At 40.4% G+C, this 19,366-nt stretch overlaps 1 protein-coding gene across 6 annotated transcripts in view; it reads left to right on the top strand.

Moving 5' to 3' along the window:
• The window catches only part of DOCK9 (dedicator of cytokinesis 9), a 137,001-nt gene extending 132,439 nt beyond the window's left edge, over window positions 1-4,562 (top strand). For all 6 annotated transcript variants that reach the window (XM_054195854.1, XM_054195826.1, XM_054195821.1 and 3 more), the window contains exon 53: window positions 142-4,562. In XM_054195854.1, coding sequence (XP_054051829.1) covers window positions 142-264 — 123 coding nt within the window. In that variant the 3' untranslated portion in view covers window positions 265-4,562. The remainder of the gene's footprint in view (window positions 1-141) is intronic.
• The last annotated feature ends 14,804 nt before the right edge of the window (window positions 4,563-19,366 follow it).

Raw genomic sequence — 19,366 nt, 5'->3', positions numbered from 1 at the left:
CCCTCTGAAGAACTTTGGGGCAATTGAGAGAGTACTAAAAAGTGGAGTTGCAAGGCAGCAGGTTATGAAACTGGTTAACTCTTTTCTAAATGCTTGTGTCATTTTGTAACATTTTGGTAAATACATGTTTTCCGTTTTAAGATTACTCCAGTTGAAGAAAAGGCCAGTGTTATGCCTAATTCGCTACACATCTTCAACGCCATAAGCGGAACTCCAACAAGCACAACAGTTCATGGGATGCCCAGTTCTTCTTCAGTTGCATGATTGTTTTGTAAAGGAAAGTATGTTCGTTTTTTTTTTTTTTTAAAGTATGTGGATTTGCTTCGTTGTGTGCAAACTCAGGATGATTTTGAAGCTAAATGTTGGGCACGTGCAAGCTGCATAATTCATACGAATGTCTCGGCACACTTAGCAAATAGCAGTTACTGGTAATAGTCTTTTAGAGTAAGGGAGCGCACATATATTTTTTAATCTTGCTGGTAACATTTAAAAGTATTCACAATGTCATTGCAGAGGTGCGTGTTGGAAAATTATAAAGTTGAAGTTAATTTCTCTTGTTCGTTAGAAAGTATTATTAAAATGAATTGCACATTACAAAAAAAAAAAAAGTGTTGTGGGATGTAATTTTGCAGATATGTAACATTCAGGTGTTCTTTTTGTGTATGGCACATAGAGATTGATTCCAAGTACAAGAACTATTTTGGGGCTAGACAGAGACACTAGTTTTTTGGGTTTAATGGAACTGACAATAGTAGTTTTTGTACCATTTGGCAAAATGTTGTGCTTTATTTTATACCTTGTTGCATTTTGGAGGTATGTGAGCTTAGATCTTATTAAACAACTAAATACAACCAAAGGTCTGTATTAATGAACACTGAGTTACACTAAAATATCAATAGTAGTAAATTGTTCTGTACATATTGTTTGTTAATACAGTCCATACAGTCTGTACATAAATGTATTACATTTCTAAGCATTTTTTAATATCCATGCCAGCTCTTATCCTTCTTCTTTCAGTTTATTGTGAAAATTTGCTCATTCCAAGTATATGCAGACTTTACAGTTCATTTATTCCTGTATATAAATAAATGCAATATAAAGATGTATACAGTCTTTGCTATGTTAGGTTTATATGCAGTTATTAAAAGAAAAAAAACTTTTTTGCCAAAGCAATGGAGTATGTAATTGGTGATCATGGTTACTGTGGTAAATGGTGGTATAATTTAAAGCTTTTTCCATATTCTTATTCTTTTAAGACATTAATTTAGTAATTTTATATTTGGGGAAAATAAAGGTTTTTAATTTTATTTAACTGGAACCACTGTCCTGCTGTAATTAAACATTCTGTACTACATCTATATTAAAAGGAAAAAAGTAGTTACTTTTCTCATTGTGTGCTCTGGTTTTTATTTTAGATTTGTCCCTGAGACTGGGTAAAGATGAAAGCTTGATCCAAAAAAATGGCTTTTTGCAGCTTAAGTATGAGATATAAGATGAGATGCAGACACTTCTAGGGTGTATTTCATGTGCCTTGTTGATAAAGGGAATTTAGGTTATTAGTTAAGAGATCAGTTTTGGATCCATCGCGTTTGACGCAAGTAGCGTGTTAGAGTAACTAAAGGTTTTTACTCACCAGTACAGTTGATATTAAGAAGTCTTCAAAACTTTCCATCACATGCCAGTACCCAGATAAATACTTCTAGACAGTGAATCCATAATGCTGTGATAAGAGACAGTTCCCTTTCTCCCCCTCTGCCCTATATGCTTTCACTTTCTTGTTCGTTTATGCAAGTGGGTATAGGAGTACTCGCTTACATATCACTTGTAGTTAGTCTCAAAAGGTATTTCATTGTTAGGAGAAAATATCCTGTGGAGTTGTTTTGCCATTCAGGAAGATGTCTGTGTCAATATATTAATAGAGATTGTGTACATCAAGGTGGCTTCCTGTAGTTACCCAACTTGTTCTAATTTCCCCTTTGCCCTGGGAGCAGAACTGACAGTTTCCTACAGTTGTACAACATCTTCTGCACCAAGACCTCAATTTGACGGAGTTGTATCTGCTAGTCAACCTATAAACGTAGTATGTATTCATAACTGAATGTGTATCTATGTATATTTATATATATAAATATAAACATATGTGTAACTTTTGATTACTTGCTGAAAGTTGGCCTATGAAAAATAGAGAAATGTAGTTGACAAAAGGTTGACATAGATTTACATAGGGTAGTATTAGTGATTAGCACGTGTTCAGCTCTAAGTCTACAGGAATTTTGTTCATAATCTTCCATGATGCATTTATATGAGAGAACACACCCTCTAATGTATTGTTTTGGGTTTAGATGTGCTAAGATTATAATTGTTGGGTTTTACCTCCTGAATAATTCATTCTGTACCAGTCTCCCTTTTCTGCTGTCACTTCCGCAACATCCAAATGAAGTATCTAATGTGGGTTATTTTATTTATGAAGACTTAGGCTCTGTACTGGTTTTGCCTGGGAGGGAGTTAATTTTCTTCACAGTAGCTCCTATAGGCCATGTTTTGGATTTGTCCTGAAAACAGAGTTGATAACACAGGGATGGTTTAGCTATTACTGAGCACGGCATCAAGGCCTGTGCTGCTCTGCACACCGCCCCACCAGTGAGCAGGCTGGGGATGCACAAGGAGCTGGGAGGGGATGCAGCCAGGCCCCCAACTGACCAGGGGGACATCCCAGACCATATGGCATGGTCCTCAGCAATAAAAACTGTGGAAAAAGTTTTCCGGGGTAAGAGTTGCTCAGGGACTGGCTGGACATTGGTTGGCTGGTGGTAAGTAATTGGGATTTTTTTTCATCATTTTTGCTTGGATTTGTTTTCCTTTGTTTTCTTTTTTTTTTCCTTCTTTTTATTATCTATTAAACTGTCTTTATTTCAGCCCACAAGTTTCTTCACTTCTACTCTGCTGATTCTCTTCACTGTCCCACTGTGGGGGAGTCAGCAAGCAACTGTGTGAAGTTATACCACAACAGTCCCTTTTGGCGCCCAGTGTGGGGCTTGAAGGGTTTGAGATAACAAATTTGACCACAGCATGTTAGAGGGAACTTATAATTATTTTATCTGTTTAACAGTTGCTGGTCACAACGTTGATTTACTTGTTCTTGGCACTGGTTTATCTGATCATAGCCATGCTCCTTTTTTTTTTGCTGTACGTTGAATTTGAGAGCTTGTTAAAGGCTGTATTTGAATTTTGCCATGTGCTGTGCAGTGTGACACTTGGTTGTGTTTTGCCTGGGAGAACTATGATAAAAGCATTAGCCTTGAACCTGATCTGGTGCTTGGGTCTTACATTGTTGCCTTCCCTTTACTTCAAGAACCATCTTGTGAAGACAATTAACAATTACACTTTTCCCCTTTTCTCCGCCAAGAGCCAATCGGTGAATGAAACGAAAAATGGCACCTTCCCCTTCTTTTCCTGCAGGGTAGGTGTTTTCTCCCTTTTTACAATAACTCTTCAGTATCTTGAATGTCCTTGGGTGGCCAAAATACTCCTGTTAGCGCATGTTTCAAGAATACGTTTCCAGCTTTTCCTAAGGTTAACCAACTGTTTTGGAATATCACATAAGGATGTGTCCCAAGGCAGTATGGTTTGGGGTAGCAGGGCGTGTGGGCAGGTGTCTAGAAGGGTTGTCATCTCTGATGGTCTGTCGTCTCTGATGAACATCTCTGATGTTCACCCCCGGACAGGTGGAGGATTTTGATGTGTGATAGAACATTTGAAAAAAGGATGCCCTGGCCATGCCAGAGACACAACTTGCCACCCTGTGCTGGGGCCTGGCCTATGCCTGCCAACGGCTATTCAGCACCCTCAAGGGAGGAAGAGAAGGTCTCTGGATCTGAAGACCTACAAACAGCCCTGGCTAAGGCAGAGACCCAACCCTCAACTGTATCAGTCACCCTGATAGTTAAGAAGGAAGAATGGAAGCAGAAGTCAACTCATGTAGTAAGGGAGGAAGAAGCTTCTCCTAAGAGCAGGAGGGAGAATCAAAAGAGACAACCTGTTCTGCAGCGGAGCAGTCACAGGAACAGGAGGGGGAAGAGACAGAAATCATAAACAAGTCAGAAGCCACCAGATCCTAAGTGAGCTGCAAGATAAGCAAAAAGATTCCAGCCATCATCCAGGCAAGTGAATTATCATCTGGCTTCTCCAACACTGGCATACTGGGGCCAGTAGTCAGGAATTAGAAGGTCCTGAGTGACCACTGTAACCAGATGGAGCCCAAAGCCATGGCCTAAATGAACTCAATGGATGTTTTATGGACATTTTACAGGGGTGACCCATAGTCTAAAGGAACGATGTCTCTATGTATCTGTAACATGTTTGTAGTGTCTTATATGGGAAAGGACATAGATATTAATTAGCTACAGCCAAGCTGTTTAGATACAATTGCTTGTCTACCTTGCCTTGGTTTCTCATTTTTTTTTCTGTCTATACTGTATAATAATTGTATAGTTTTTGTCTTTATGTATTGCAGTATTATGATCTATTTCTCCATTATTTCTTATTAAAAATATTTAGGCTGATCTGGGTCATCATAATGCATTGGATCTTGAAGTTTTAAAAATTTCAACATGCGTTAAACAGCTGACAGGCAAGATGTGTAATACGGGCACAGTTTCAAGAAAATCTGGGGAGAACAACTTTTTTGTATACTTCACCAGCAGATATTATGGTGTTTTGTTTAATTTTTCAGGTGATTATTATGATATAGGTTTTTCACTTATCCATTAGATATGGGGAATTTTTTTAATTATTATTTGTTTTTAGCCTGATTCCTTAAGAAAATTCTGCTTATGCAATTCATTCTATTCATCCAACAATTTGATGTTCTGCCTAGTAAATTTTGAAGCCGTTGACCAGTCTTGATCTTTGCCAAATTTGGCTGAAGAGTTTCTACATGCTTAATGAAAATGCTTAATGGGAGACCCCACCTGGAGTACTGTGTTCAGCTCTGGGGCCCCCAATGTAAGAAGGACATGGACCTGTTGGAGCAGATCCAGAGGAGGGCCACGAAGATGGTCAGAGGGCTGGAGCACTTATGCTATGAGGACAGGCTGAGAGAGCTGGGGTTGTTCAGCCTGGAGAAGAGAAGGCTCCAGGGAGATCTTATAGCAGCCTTCCAGTACCTAAAGGGGGCCTACAGGAGAGATGGGGAGGGACTTTTTATCAGGGAGTGGACCGATAGGATGAGGGATAACAGTTTTAAACTGAAAGAGGGGAGATTTAGATTGGATATCAGGAAGAAATTCTTTACTGTGAGGGTGGTGAGACACTGGAACAGGTTGCCCAGAAGTTGTGGATACCCCATCCCTAGACCAGGCTGGATGGGGCTTTGAGCAGCCTGGTCTAGTGGGAGGTGTCCCTGCCCATGGCAGGGGGGTTGGAACTACATGATCTTTGAGGTCCCTTCCAACCCAAACCATTCTGTGATTCTATGTTAAAAGTTGGCTGGCAGAGGTGATAGATTTAAATTGATAGCATTGCTTATGGAAGCGCTGCGATGTGAACATGACTTGCTCTCCCACTGGCCAATCAGTATGCACAGAGTGGCCAATAAATTAGCATCCGCTTAACTCAAAACCAATGATAATATGGCTTTCCTTCCGCACATGATAGTATGCTCCATAGAGTACTGTGGGTCAGTAATGTACTGTGGAAAGAAAACTACACGTCCTGCAGAGGAGAGGAGGTAAAGTTGCAGAAATGAGGAGGCAAGTTGGGCTTAAGGCAAGCAGAGATGGGGGCAGGGTATGGACAAATCAGGAAACCAGGCCTCTCTGATACACGTGCTACAAAATCCTTTTTCCAAGATGCTGAGCGTGCTGTATTTTACTGTTGCCACAATTACATATACAATAGCAACTTGTGATGTAGTCTTGGGGGTCTTTGCAGGTGGTTCTCAGGCTGGACGTGGTAAACATGATGTTAAATCTGACCATAACGTTATAAATATTTTTAAAATAGTATTTAATGAAATGGAACGGTTTCAAATAAAACAGTGTATTTAGACAAACCTGGCTCCTAATGAAAACACCAAGTCCAGTAAGTCAGGAAGGCTTTTTTTTTTTCCTAATACCCGGTTTCTTTTATCTTTGTTTTCTTTGTGAGAAGACTTGTTTTCAGTAAATAGAAGACACTAAGTCACTATCTGTCATGAAGGCTATCTGGTGGAGTTTGGGAAAAGTAGCGTTCTGTGTTTTTCATGAACTGAAACACTCCTGTATTTAACTGTGCTCAGACCAGGGCTCCTGGGGCTTCCTGGACAAAGGGCAGAAAACCGGGAAACGTTAGGCAGATAACGACTTGACTTCAGTTGTCTCAAGAAGCCATCACTTTAACACCTTTCAGATATTTTGATGGTGGCTTTTTCCTTTCTGAAGTATTATATTGAATGTATAATGAGTTATTTAAAAGCCATTTAGACTCTAAATATCTTCTGGTCTTGACACAGTTAATGTAAATTCTATCTAGTGACTAGGCAATATTTCGCTTTCAAGTTAACTAGTAGATACTAGGGGGTTTGCAGGCATTTTCTGATCAAGGAGTTTTGTTTCTTCTCTCCATGCTGAGCTTGTAATTGTTTTTTTTTTTCCTGCAAGATCGAGGTGTAATTACTATATTACTATAAAGTACCTTGGGGAATGCAAACACCTTGTTTAATTGATACGTGTGGTGAACGGTGAAAAAGCACCGAGAGCTTTGCTAGCTGCGTGGTTCTGTTTTGCTGCTTGGATTATGCTCTAAAAGATTAGCTGGCTGGAAAAGGCGGGAGAGAGGAGGCCGCAGGAATTTAGGTAAATAATCTTCCCCTGGGAATCCTTAGAGCATCTTTCTTTTTGTATGCGTGGGCTGATTCAGCTGCTACTTTGATCAAGCTTGAGGGCTTGGGTGACTTTAAAAGCCGTGCAGTTGTGGCTAAAGGGATACGGTACCTTTCAAAGCCAACACCTGGATGGAGAATCTTCCTGTCTGTCTGGGGTTGACATGTCTGTTATTTCTTCCCCCAGACAATGCAGCCACAGACTGCGGGTTTGCTGCATCCGCTTTAAAACAACACTGCATGAGTTCAGCTAATGCACGCTTGGTTTTTAATTGCCTTTTTTAATAAATAAATAAATCAATAAATGTGTCTCTCTCTGTCCTGTAAGATTCATTGACACTGGATACCTGAACAGCAAATGGAGCTTCTTGGGATGGTGTTTTTTGTCGCTAGTGCTATATAATCTTTCAGTGTTTGTCACTGTGATATCGGAGTCCCCAAAATGTGAATGTTTGACTTTGCAAATTAAGATGGGGGACATGAAAATGCTGAACAAAATTGACAGAACTGCAGCCAAGATCTTTAATACAGGTTTATGTCCCAAAATAAATCTCCTTTTTAATTAGCTTAGTTTCCCTTTCATATTTTTAGAGTTGGTATAAGGTTTAACCAAGCCTTACGTAGACGTAATTTTCAAATTAATGAAAGTGAGACATCAGATTTTTTTCACGTGTATGAGCAAAAACAGATGCCTACCAGTCTAGAACAGTTATCAGACTATACATAAGAAAATGCTGATAACTGCTGAATAAGTAAGTTTGAGCTGGCATTTAGTGTTTGAAAAAATAGAATCTGTAGCCTGGAAGAAATCTGAATAGCAATTGGCTGCATCGTTTTGCTCTAGTCAACATTATTAGCGCAATTACCAAGAGAGAGCTGAAACCTCCCATACAGCTATTAAGTAATGTGATTTTCTCAATGGCATGGAAGAGATAAGAAGTTCCCAAGGGCGTACAGATAGCTGTAAGAAAAGAACCTTAGTTAAGCAAAACCGTTCGATTCATTGCTCATTCTGTAATTCTGAGAACTCTGTGAACGTTATCTTGGGGAGAGACGAGTCCAGAGCTGTCTTTCATTTAGTGAAGCTTTAGTAGCCGCCTTTACCATAGTAATCAATAACAAGGCACGTAAGGGGACAAACGCCTTTTATAATTGGTCTAATGGAATGGAAGAATCATCAACATAACTATTTAGACTTTTAAAAGGCCTGGGAGAAGAAAGAAAATTTCTATCACCCATCAGCAGCCTGTTGAGGGTTTGGTTGGGGTTTTTTTTTTGGGTTGTTTTATTTATTTTTTTTTTTTTTCAAATTGCTTGAAACTTCTTTCTGTCATCATCACCAGTGATAGATTCTCATTCTGCATCCATAATTTGAAACAGCTGAATGGTTTCTCATCACAGTGGTGCTAGTAGGCTGTAAAAAATACATAATAAAGCCTCGAAGCAATTTATTTAACTGTGCCTAGAGTAATTTTGAGACCGGGTTTGTTTTTTTTTAATCGCTTATTTACTTGAGGAAGATAAAATAGGGGAGGTGACACCCTACAGTAAAGTCGATTGTTACCTGTTTTGGAGATACTGATGATTCTGAACCATAGAAACCGAAATAGAAACGAAGGAATGCACCGGCTGGGGAAGTATGAGGCGGCCACGTGTTGGCAAAGAGCTGTGGTGTTAAAGCTCAGAACTGGATGATTAACTTGCCGTGCGCGTACACGGGGGAAGGTGAGTCACAGCCAATAGTAAAATATGCTTATTACAGTACGCTTGTAGAAAACCATTGTATCTAACAATACACAGCCGGTTTGGATAGTGGATTATTATAATTAAACAATTACCATGCTGGATTTTGGTGCACTGGTCTAGGGACCGGTGATCAAAACTTGACAATATTTGTTGCCAGCTGGCAGAGGCAACCATAAAAAGAAATTCACATTTTATTCAAAAAAAAAAAAAATCTGTTCAGCTTGTTAATTAAATAAATTGGTAAAAACTGGAAGCCTTAAGAAAAAAAAAAAGTTTGTCCTGGTTTGAGGTAGAACCAATTTTCTTTTCAGTAATTTTACAAAGTTGAGTGGGCGGACACAAAGCCATGAGAGCAAGAGAGGAAATGCTTTTGCTTTTTGACAAACTGAGGAGAGTGATGAAATGCTGACACATAAAAAAAATCAAACATTTAAGTGGAAAGAAGAGGAAACAGAAATTAAAGTACAGAAAATTGCTAAGGGATTTAAGATGTTGATTGGAAAAATCTGCCTCACACAGATGAAGGTATTGAGGCGTTTTGCTGCAATACTTGCTAGCTGCAATATAGCCTCATTGCTAGGCCAAAGGTCAAATTGTGAAGGGTGGAGATACAGTCAAGGTGGTTACGTTCCATCTTTAGAAACAGTGACAAAAACTTGGTTTTGCATGAAGATAATGACATATTTCATAGCTCCCTTATAATCCAGTGGGAAGTTTATTTCTATCAGGTATTCAGTATCTACAGGCCTAAAAACTGAAACCAGGCATAAATAGGAGTTGACCGAAAGCTGCTGGCCTGCTAATGGTCCTTCAAAAGAGATCTCAGAGGACAAAAATTTTGGAATTATGTGCACGTTGTCCCCATATTCAGAGAAAGTACGTGGGATGATGATATGCTTGTTGCCATGGTACTGGTGTGAAACACCACACTGGGAGGTCTGTTACGAGATTCAAATAACAAAGAACTAAAATAGGCTTATGCAGAAAATAAGTCTGGTCAAACAGCTATCCTCCTTTGCTGAGACTGTAAATTTAGAGACCATTTTGTAGTTCATTGACTGTGTGCAGTAGGAAATTCATGTGACAAAATTCAACTCAAGACCAGAAGGAAAGGGAAGGCGGTATTTATTTTAAACAAAACCAATTTCAGTCACACAATGTTGACTCTCTCATAGATTTCACCCAGTCATATTCTCACACCCTCATGCTCACGAGCACCAAGAAGCCCGTGACCAAGCGGCCAGACCATGGGAGATCCCCATGGAAGACAAGGAATGGTGGCTCTTGAATAAATGCCAGGTCACTGGGGTCTTCCTTGGCAGTGGAAAACTCTTTCAGTGTGCTGGTTTGGGCTGGGATAGAGTTAAATTTCTTCATAGTAGCTGGCATGGGGCTGTACTGTGGATGTGTGATGGAAACAGAGTTGATAACACAGGGATGGTTTAGCTATTGCTGAGAACAGCGTCAAGGCTTTTTCTGCTCCTCACACCGCCCAACCAGTGAGCAGGCTGGGGGTGCACGAGGCGTTGGGAGGGGACACAGCTGGGACAGTTGACCCCCACTGACCAGAGGGACATCCCAGACCATATAATGTTGTGCTCAGCAATAAAACTGGAGGGGGGGGAGGTTGTCCAGGGCAGGAGTTGCTTAGGGACTGGCTGGGCACCAGTAGGTTGGTGACAAGCAATTAGACTTTTGGCAGCCCTTGTTTTTCTTGAGTTTGGCGGGTTTTTTATCTTGTGGGTTTTGGTTTGGGAGTTTTTTTGGGGTGTGCGTGTTTTGTTTTGTTGGGGTTTTTTTTGTTTCTTTTAGTTGTGTTGTTGTTTGGCCAGACTGGCCAATGAGACGAATGACAGATGCTCTCCCCCACTTCTCTCTCCAGAGGGGAGGGAAAGAGAAAAAGAGACTTAAGAGATTAGAAGGAACTAAACTACTTTAGTGAAAATATTAATAAAATAATAAAAAGGAAATAATGAAATACACGCTATATAGAAAACCATATGAAGCTCCCAGGACGATGATCACGTCACTGTCAAGCACTGGGGAAGTCCCAGACTGGACTCAGTGACGGACGGGAACTGGTTTCCGGATCTGGAGTCAGGAACGCTTGGATCAGGATCAAAGGCAGACGAGCAGACAGGGTCCTGCTCGGACACCAGCCATTGAAGAAAGAGACGTGACCCTTTGATCCCTCAGCTTTGTACTGAGCATGATGCAGATGGGATGGAATACCCTGTTGGTCAGTTTTGGGTCACCTGTCCTGTCCGCTCCTCACGGCAGGTGCGACCCCTCTACGCTGTTCTGTTTCTGACCCTCCAACGGGGCAAATAAATAACGAAGTGAGCTGGCCTTGCCTGTTATAGCAATAAGTATAAGCAAGAGCCTCTCTGCATACCACTCCTTGGCATAATCAGGTTTTATCACTCTGAGAGCGAACAGTTTCTGCACAGCATGCTGTTAATTTCAGGGATTTAGAAGAGGCCTAGCTGCAAATAAAATTACTGAACAGAAAATTGGTTCTGTTTTACCTCAAACCAGGACAAGTTATTAAACTATCTTTATCTCAACCCACAAGTTATCACACTTTTAGCCTTCTGATTCTCTCCCCCATCCCGCTGGGTGGGGGATGAGCAATCAGCTGTGTGGGGCTGAGCTGCTGGCTGGGGTAAACCGCAACAATCATCCAGGTATTTATATCCTTCAGCTATTACAATGTGACTTTCCATCATAACCTTGCTTACCTCATCCTCCCCCATAAACCGTAGGGAAGGTTGCTACCTGTTTTTTTTTATCTTTCCTCATTTAGGTATCTTTATGGCAACAGCCTTTCTTCCTGCTGGGATAACGAGTAGCGGACTGGCACATAGGGTGTGCTGCAATCCCCCTGCCATCCTCCTGTTCTTGGACCTCGGGTCTTCTGCTGACAAGTCATCCTGCTGCCGCCTTATCGGAGCTCAGGCCTCCTGGTCTTGATGTAAACAGCACATTCCTCAGTGTTTACTAGTTTGATTGCTGCTAATCACGTTCTCGGTTATCAAATCATGCTGTTCCTTCAACCCCGTGCCGCTGCTCGTGCTTTCATGTAAATAACTGCCACTCACATTTCATTCAAACCAATCTTAGTGTTTCTGTTTCAGCTCCCTGCAGCACCACGCTGTAGTTGTGTGGGAGCGGGCCGTTCGGAGAGACCATGTGTCCAGATGCCGTAGTGCAGCCTGGAAAATGCTTTGAGTGACCATTGGTGGAGAATCAAATGGAGATGCTTTCTAGAAGACTTTCCAAGAGTATTGGTGTTATACTGATACTATTCAACATTTTCACTTGTATTCCAGAAACGAATCTTAAAAAACCCTGCCAATTTAAATTGCATGAAAACAAAAATCAATCTCTCTGATTTTAATTGCTCCAAACTAGGACACTTAAACATAATATGCTAGCGTTACCACCTGCAAAGGCATGCTTCTAGGAACAAAAAATGAAAATTAAGTGTACACATTGTCTCTTGGGAAACGGCACCAGTGAAAAGCATTTAAGGATTGTTCTGAACATAGAGCTTCCCCCAAGCAAACTCCTGATGTAATTCTGTGGAAAAGAGGACTAATGCAGCAAGTGGATGTCAACAGAATCTATCTTAGTGGCTTCATTCCCTGCCCTGTACCTGTGAAACCACTATGAAGCCACTCTGCTACTGGGTGAGCACTGGGGCTAAGGTTTTAAAATGTTGAACTGAAGAAATGAAGAGTCACAGAACCCCAAGTTCAAGAAATAGAGGGAAATTTTATGTGGTAGGAGAACTTGGGAGGTGTTTCGATTTACCAAGTAGAAAATCGAGAAGGGGTGTACAATACAAAGGCAATCTCACCAAAGAGTATAGAGGATGCTGCAAGGCTTTTTTAGTGTGGTTAAGGAAGATGTAACAGAGATTGGATGCTGAAGCCAGGCAAATTCAGATTAGAAATTCAAATCAGCCTCTTAATTGCCATTAACCGCTACGTTGAACACTACCAACAGTGCTGAATTCCAAAGGTCTGGGCGTCTTCTGTCAGACGTTCTTTACAGTAAGGTGTCGTCTATCTGATTACTTCTTTATTTCAGGTGTAGGGAACCTGGGCTACAAAGCTCAGGCTGTCTGCATTAGTTCAGGGCTAATGGTCTCTCTAAGGTCTAAACGCTGAAGCCAAAATTTGAAAAATAATGTGAAATCATTGGCTCTCTTAGGCTAATGTTAGTTTCTATTAACTTTTATGTTTCATGGCTGTTTTATAACAACATGCTGGGAAAACAGAGGCATGCAGTCTCTAACATGATAATTTTAGGAAGTGGTCTTGTTGTTGACTGGGTCTTTGTTCAGGGCAGCCTGGTGTTGCTTATCAAGAGACTTGTGCTCAGCTGCCAGATTTCGGCCAGTTGTTAGTCACAGCAGAGGGTTGTACTGCAAGCACTAGCGAAGCAGTTGACAAACATTTATGCTAGTATTTCTAGTGTTTGAAGCAATAACTCTAAATGCTTGTAAGCGAAGAAATGCCTGAGTGCTTGTTTGGGGGAACGGTGTCTCGTATGAATGACCGAGAACTTCAGTCTCATTACTTTCCTCTGCCTCCACCTTTCAGGTAGCAGTGAGAAAGTTACCTTATCTCAGTTTTGGGTTCTGCATATCAGTTAAACCATTTGGTCCACAGAGCTTGAAAGCTGGATTTTGCCTGGTCTTGTTAAAAGCCACAAGGCCCTGGGTTGAAACCTGGAATTCCTCAATCCGGTTTCATGCACGAGGTGTCTTGTTTCCTAATTTGCCTTTTTTAAACTCTTACAACTTCATATAGCTGTTTGATGGTGCACAGGGAACAGTTCCGGGCTTAAACCTTCTTTCACTCATTTTGCTGTTTCTTGGCCGACAATTGTTCCTGCGCAAGTTGCAGGTATCTGACTGGGACTCTACTGAAAACTGAGTTAATTTAAATTAATAAGCATATGAAAAAAATCTACAATATATTTCCGTGTCCTCTTCAAATGTAAGAGTCGTTTGCTTAGCAATGGTCCTCCTGGAGCTCATAAATCTCTCATTTTGTCTTCTTTTTCCTTTTCCTTTTACCAAATTACAAGTCACCTACATAAGATTAAATTACATTGGAATTATTGCTCAAACAGTTAAAGATTTGATAGAAAGCATTTTGGCTCGACCTGTTTCAATCCCCTTTTCTTAATCTACTTGTCTTGTTTGTCTATTTTAATTATTTTTATTCTATTCAATTAAGACATTAATACATATGGGATTGACTCTATACTTAGCTAATTATATCAGTATATGTAAATTAAGACATGAACAGATCTCCCTCTTTTCCTAGCAGGATGCGTTATACTGCTGTTGACGCTTACAAATTCTTGCCCAAATCCTGCACTAAATTGTCCTTTCCCTTTTCGTATGTATTGTATGCAATTTATATGTACAGCTGTCCTCAGAGTCATCATTTTTCAGATCCTGTATTTAACAATAACTGTTCTATATTTCATTTATTTGTTGGTGGTATAAGAGGGGAAAATTTGGAGTTAAGTTACAGTGTCATCCAGCTTCCTGACTTTGCCTGAGGCTTACCTTCTTCCTTACCGAAATCTTGATTCCAGAGAAACTCTCCAGTAGGAGAACTGAACCACTAAATAAGAAATTGGCTGTATTTTATCATCTCTATTCCTACTGTCTGTCCTGATTACTAAATATGTCAGACTGCTGTAAAAAAAAAATAAAATAAAAAAATTGAGTTACTACAATGAAAGTTAAATAGCTATCCCAAATAATTTAAAAAAACAATTCATATGATTCCAACTTCACCCCGATACCAAATGTGGCAACACCTGTTAGGAGGATGTGGCAATGGTTTCATAATGTACCACTGCGCATTGCATAACAGAGGGAGTGAAAAATACGTCTTTGATTGTGAGAAGGGAGAAAGACAAGTCAGGTGCAGTCCATCCCTTCTGCCAAGGACTAACCTTTCAACCTCACTTTTGCGCCAGTTCGTTTTCAGCCGTTGGACTGCTGGGGTACTGATGGTGCCTGGTTCTGTCTGTGCCATCGCTTCCTTCAGAGCAGGTCTCCCTTTCGGGTGGCTTCTCACTGGTCTTTCTCCTCACTGGTCCATCTGCAAGGTCCAGTCTCTGAACACCCTTCTTTACCTGTTCTCCATTCTTTTCAGGTCTGGTGGCCTTGCCCTGGAAAAAAAAAAAAAAAAAAAAAAAAAAAGTTGTCTTCTTCACAAATAAACCATTTAGCCAAAGACTGTTTTCACTGTGTTCAGCTCCTCTTTCATAACACATCAGCAGCATTCAGGCTCAGAAAATAGTCATAGAATCATAGAATATCTCAAGTTGGAAGGGATCCATAGGGATCATCAAGTCCAACTCCCTGCTCCTCCCAGGACTACCTAAAACTAAACCACATGACTGAGAGCATCGACCAGATGCTCCTTGAACTCTGACAGGCCTGGGGCCGCAACCACTTCCCTGGGGAGCCTGTTCCAGTGACTGACCACCCCCTCGGTGAAGAACCTTTTCCTAATGTCCAACCTGAACTTCACCTGATGCAACTTCGTTTCGTTTCCTCGTGTCCTGTTGCTGGTCACCAGAGAGAGGAGATCAGCACCTCCCCCTAGCCATGGTCGCCATCGGACAAAACATCTTTATGACTATCATTCCTGCGATGTGGTTCACCTCATCATGTTTAAGATGAGCCAGACACAAATATTTTGAACTGTGCACCTGTACTACAGTGGTGTCCTAAATCTCTTCTCAATCCATCCTTACCAGGGTCAGCTTGCACCAGAGATCTGTCTTCCTGTTCATTAATGACCCCATGCAATAAGGCGGGGTGTTATTGATGATCTTTGGTGGCGCAGCATCTGTCTCTGTACAAGCTTTCTGATGATACTGGACTTTTTTCCTGTAGTAGGCAATGTTTGCCCTATGAAAAATCTGTGGTCTCAGCTATGTGCGTTTACAGACCTTTTCTGGAAGGTTTTTCAAGGCTCCAGAGAGGTTCGTCAAGGGTTACTGGTTGGAGCATTTCAAGTCTCGAGCAGATAACCAGTGTGAACCATAAAGGGAAGTTCAGTGTGAATATTAACGAAACCAGCTATAGCTGAGGCCTCATTAGGAGTTCATGTTATCTGATAAGAGAAAGCAAAGGAAGTCATTTCAGTAGGACGCAAAACCAGGAACTGCTTGCTGTCTCCAGGAACTGTAAGTGAATTGGTGTGGGAGCAAGAGGATTGATACCTTGTTCTTTGACCATGTTTTCTCATCCACTTTTAGAAGATGTTCTCAAAAGGAGAATAAAATGAATCTTTTTCAATAAGAGGATGAATATATCTGTACATATCTCTTATCGGGACGCACCAATAAGTATTAGAGAGGGTGTCATAAATAAGCAACCCGATTTTATCAGAAAGCAGGACACAAAGTACAAACCTATTTGATATATACACCATAATGAAATGGGTATTCCTGTTCCTTACAGAGAGGATGCAGATAAACCTTTTGTGCTTGGACAGACTTTTTTTGCCGTAAGCGAAAGACAAGTATGACCCCAGCAGGAGCAGAACTTGGTAAAGCCAGCATTTCTGATCAATATTACATTCATAAAAAGAAAGGTAATAATGTACTAGAAACTGGTATTCATAAAGAACTGCTTTGTAATAACAGTATACAATCTTAACTTGTATACTTCAGTTAAAAGTATCTCAGTTTAACTCCAGTACTGAAACAGATACTTGTGGGCTTTGTTCTAGCACACGCTTCATCTGAAGCATCTGCAGTTCTGGAGGGATAAGCCTGGATTAACTTCTGATACCCAAACTGATTCCCAACCGCTCCAGTTCAAACGGTTTGTGTAGCTTATGCTATAGTTGTTCACTGGAAGATGATTTTATAGCCTGTCACTAAAATGATGAGGTGTCTTAAGGCCTTTCCATCATAACAAGCCCTTCCATTTCAGGCCACTTTATTTAGAGCTTTTATTTATTTACCACTCCTAGATAGGAATGGTTTAAAGAGCTTTGCTCTCGACCAGATATAATTTCTGGTTTATATAAGAAAGCACTACATTGCAGGCTAATCTGTTGTGCATCACTTTCCAAACAAATGAAAAATAGAGCAATATAGAGCAATTTATTCTTCTTGCATGCCTTTTTTGCCTTTTCTTTTTTCTTTCCTTTTCTTTTTTTCTTTGCTTTTCAACGTAGGTTTTTGGGAAGTGTGGCTCCGCATTGGTTTTTGCATCCTGAGGGACCGTTTCCATTATAGAAAAAGTTTCTCGTGTATATAGTGTATCTGTTGTACAGGTTGAGCGATTTGAAATCTTTTAAAAGAAAGATATTTATGTAGCCTGTGGGCGGGATCACAAGACTTACAATGTGTTACCTCCGTGGTCTCTTCATAAGACTTAGATGATTTTGAATGCAAGGTATCATCATATTATATAGCATTTTGGGGGTAAAGAAGTAGAAAATTTTCTGTGTGAAAATCTGATTAACGTATACAAAGGTTCATGCCTGTTGTATTTTTGCAGACAGAAAAACATGTGGGAAGTTTAGATTATTCACTGAAGTGCGGTGTGTCAATAGCAAAGGAAGAATTAAAGCTGCGAATTCTGAATCCCTGGTTTCAACCCATTAGGGCTGTTATCCTGTGATTAATACCAGCTCTTTCTGTAAAACTCACTCACTTATGAAAATTTGCAGTAGAAAAATAACTACAAACTCTGCAAACGTTGATCAGTTAAGAGACCAGTGAAAATTAAGTATTGATCAATATATCGGGCAAGATATAACCTTTGATTAGACAGCACGATATTTTTAAACAATTTCATTTTTTGCATAGCTCACTGGAGGTGTTTGAAAAACTTACAAAGTCTCCTGAGACATCAGCTGTATCTTCAAATGTCTTTTTTTAGCGCTGGATAATGAGAATTCTCAAAATGTGACATCTGTTGGTAGAGGTTGCAGAGTCTGTTGGTGCACTCTGGGCCCTGACAGCTGTCCCTCCAAGAAAAAAAGACAATGGCTAAAATACCTAAAATGAACACAATTCACTTAATCTTTAGAAGAAGTATTAACCTTTCTGGTAAATTTCTTAATGACTTCCTAAAAAGCTAATTCCTTGTCATTAGGTAGTTTCCATGTAATTCTGTATAGTGGCGTTGTGGAATGGGAATATGCTTCTTGTTTTCTACTTCTCTGTAGAAGACTGTCTCCTGTTTCTTGGAAAACTCTTTATGTTGATGGAAGCAGCAAGTAACCCAGCAACACGTTATGCTGACATGCAGGGCTGGGTTATTTATGTGCTGCAGTTTCAGTGTATGAAATATACTATGTAATTTTAGGTGGTTTATGTGCTGCTGTATTGTAACCTTACCTTTGTATGGAATGTGTTTTACCCAGGTGCCTTTGCAAGAAGCAAAAAGCTGTTGCTGGTTGGTTTTCTGTTGGTGGTGTGGGTTGGGTTTTTTTAATTATTTTTTTTCTTTCTTTTCAAAATCTGCTCCTCCCTGAAGTAGAAAATGGGTTGAGCTAGTAGCAGGAAGTGTAAGCAAATCCAAGTAATAGCAAATCCTGGGCTTTCCAAGCCTAAGAAGGTATGGGGACATCCCTGTTTTAAAACTGAAGGAACAAAGTCATTGAAAGGTGGCGTGCTGCTTACTGGGAAGCAGTTGCTCAAGAGTGCCAAGAACAAAGGAAATAAAAATATAACTGCAGAGGTCATTAGTAACACATTCTGTTTTAATTTGGACAGGTATTAACAAAGTAAGGATGCCAGCTACAGAAGGTTAGAGATGCTACTGGAAAAGGCCAAAGAGAAGTAGAGAGGTGGGGAAGCCCTTGGAGATGCCACGGTGTGCAGGTGATGCTTTTGTTGCTTCACAGGCAAATCCGTATTGTCCAGCGCTATCTCAGTATTGCTTGCTGCCATAGACCAAGATTTCCAAAATGAAGTATGAAAATTTACTTTATAGCGACTTCACAAGAGAGCAATGAGATAAACTAATCCATTGAAATTTAATTGCATATTAAATTCTGTCAGATATGGCTGCTAAAGTTTTCATTTCAAGCTGAGTGAGATACAGCAGAGCTACAGGTAAGGGAAAGAAGGAAGCTTCATATCCTGTGGTGAAAATATGAATGTCTGTGTAAATAATGTGAAAATCCATTTCAGGAGGGATGAACCAACCCGCACACTTCTAACAGGGTTGCGGCAGCTAGACGGTGCCAGCTCTTGGTCCCCAGTTGCAGAATTTCAATGCACCTCCTGAAAATGCATCTCCAAAAAAAATCATATGATCTTGTCCTATTACTTGAATTCAAAATACCTTATTTCCACTGTGGATGTTGGTGTCATCTTAAGTCATGTATGTTTTGGATAGCAGCACTCTCTCCCACCCCAAAAGTAACGCGCGACGTCACAGGACATTTTCACTTGAAAATGTGATCATCCAGTCTTATAATTCTTATTTGGAGGGGGAAAAAAGTGTGCATCACTTATAAGCAATAATCTACGTATCTCAACTAAAAGTCACGCTTCAGTTCCTAAATATTGGGCCAGTTTAACTCCAGGCTTTTGCATGTGCTTGAACCAAAACACAGATTGGTCAAGAGAGGACACTTGTAGTCGCTTTGTCCAGTCAGTCAACAACATGATTCATTTTGCAGGGCTGGTTGCATCAGTTGACAAGATAATCCAGCCAGCCCTAGCAGCTGCTGCGCTGCCAAGACTCCG

This window comes from Rissa tridactyla, chromosome 1 (assembly GCF_028500815.1).
Source record: "Rissa tridactyla isolate bRisTri1 chromosome 1, bRisTri1.patW.cur.20221130, whole genome shotgun sequence".
Lineage (NCBI taxonomy): Eukaryota > Metazoa > Chordata > Aves > Charadriiformes > Laridae > Rissa > Rissa tridactyla.
The sequence above is the reverse complement of the archived record's forward strand: the minus strand, read 5'-3'. Positions and strand labels throughout refer to the sequence as shown.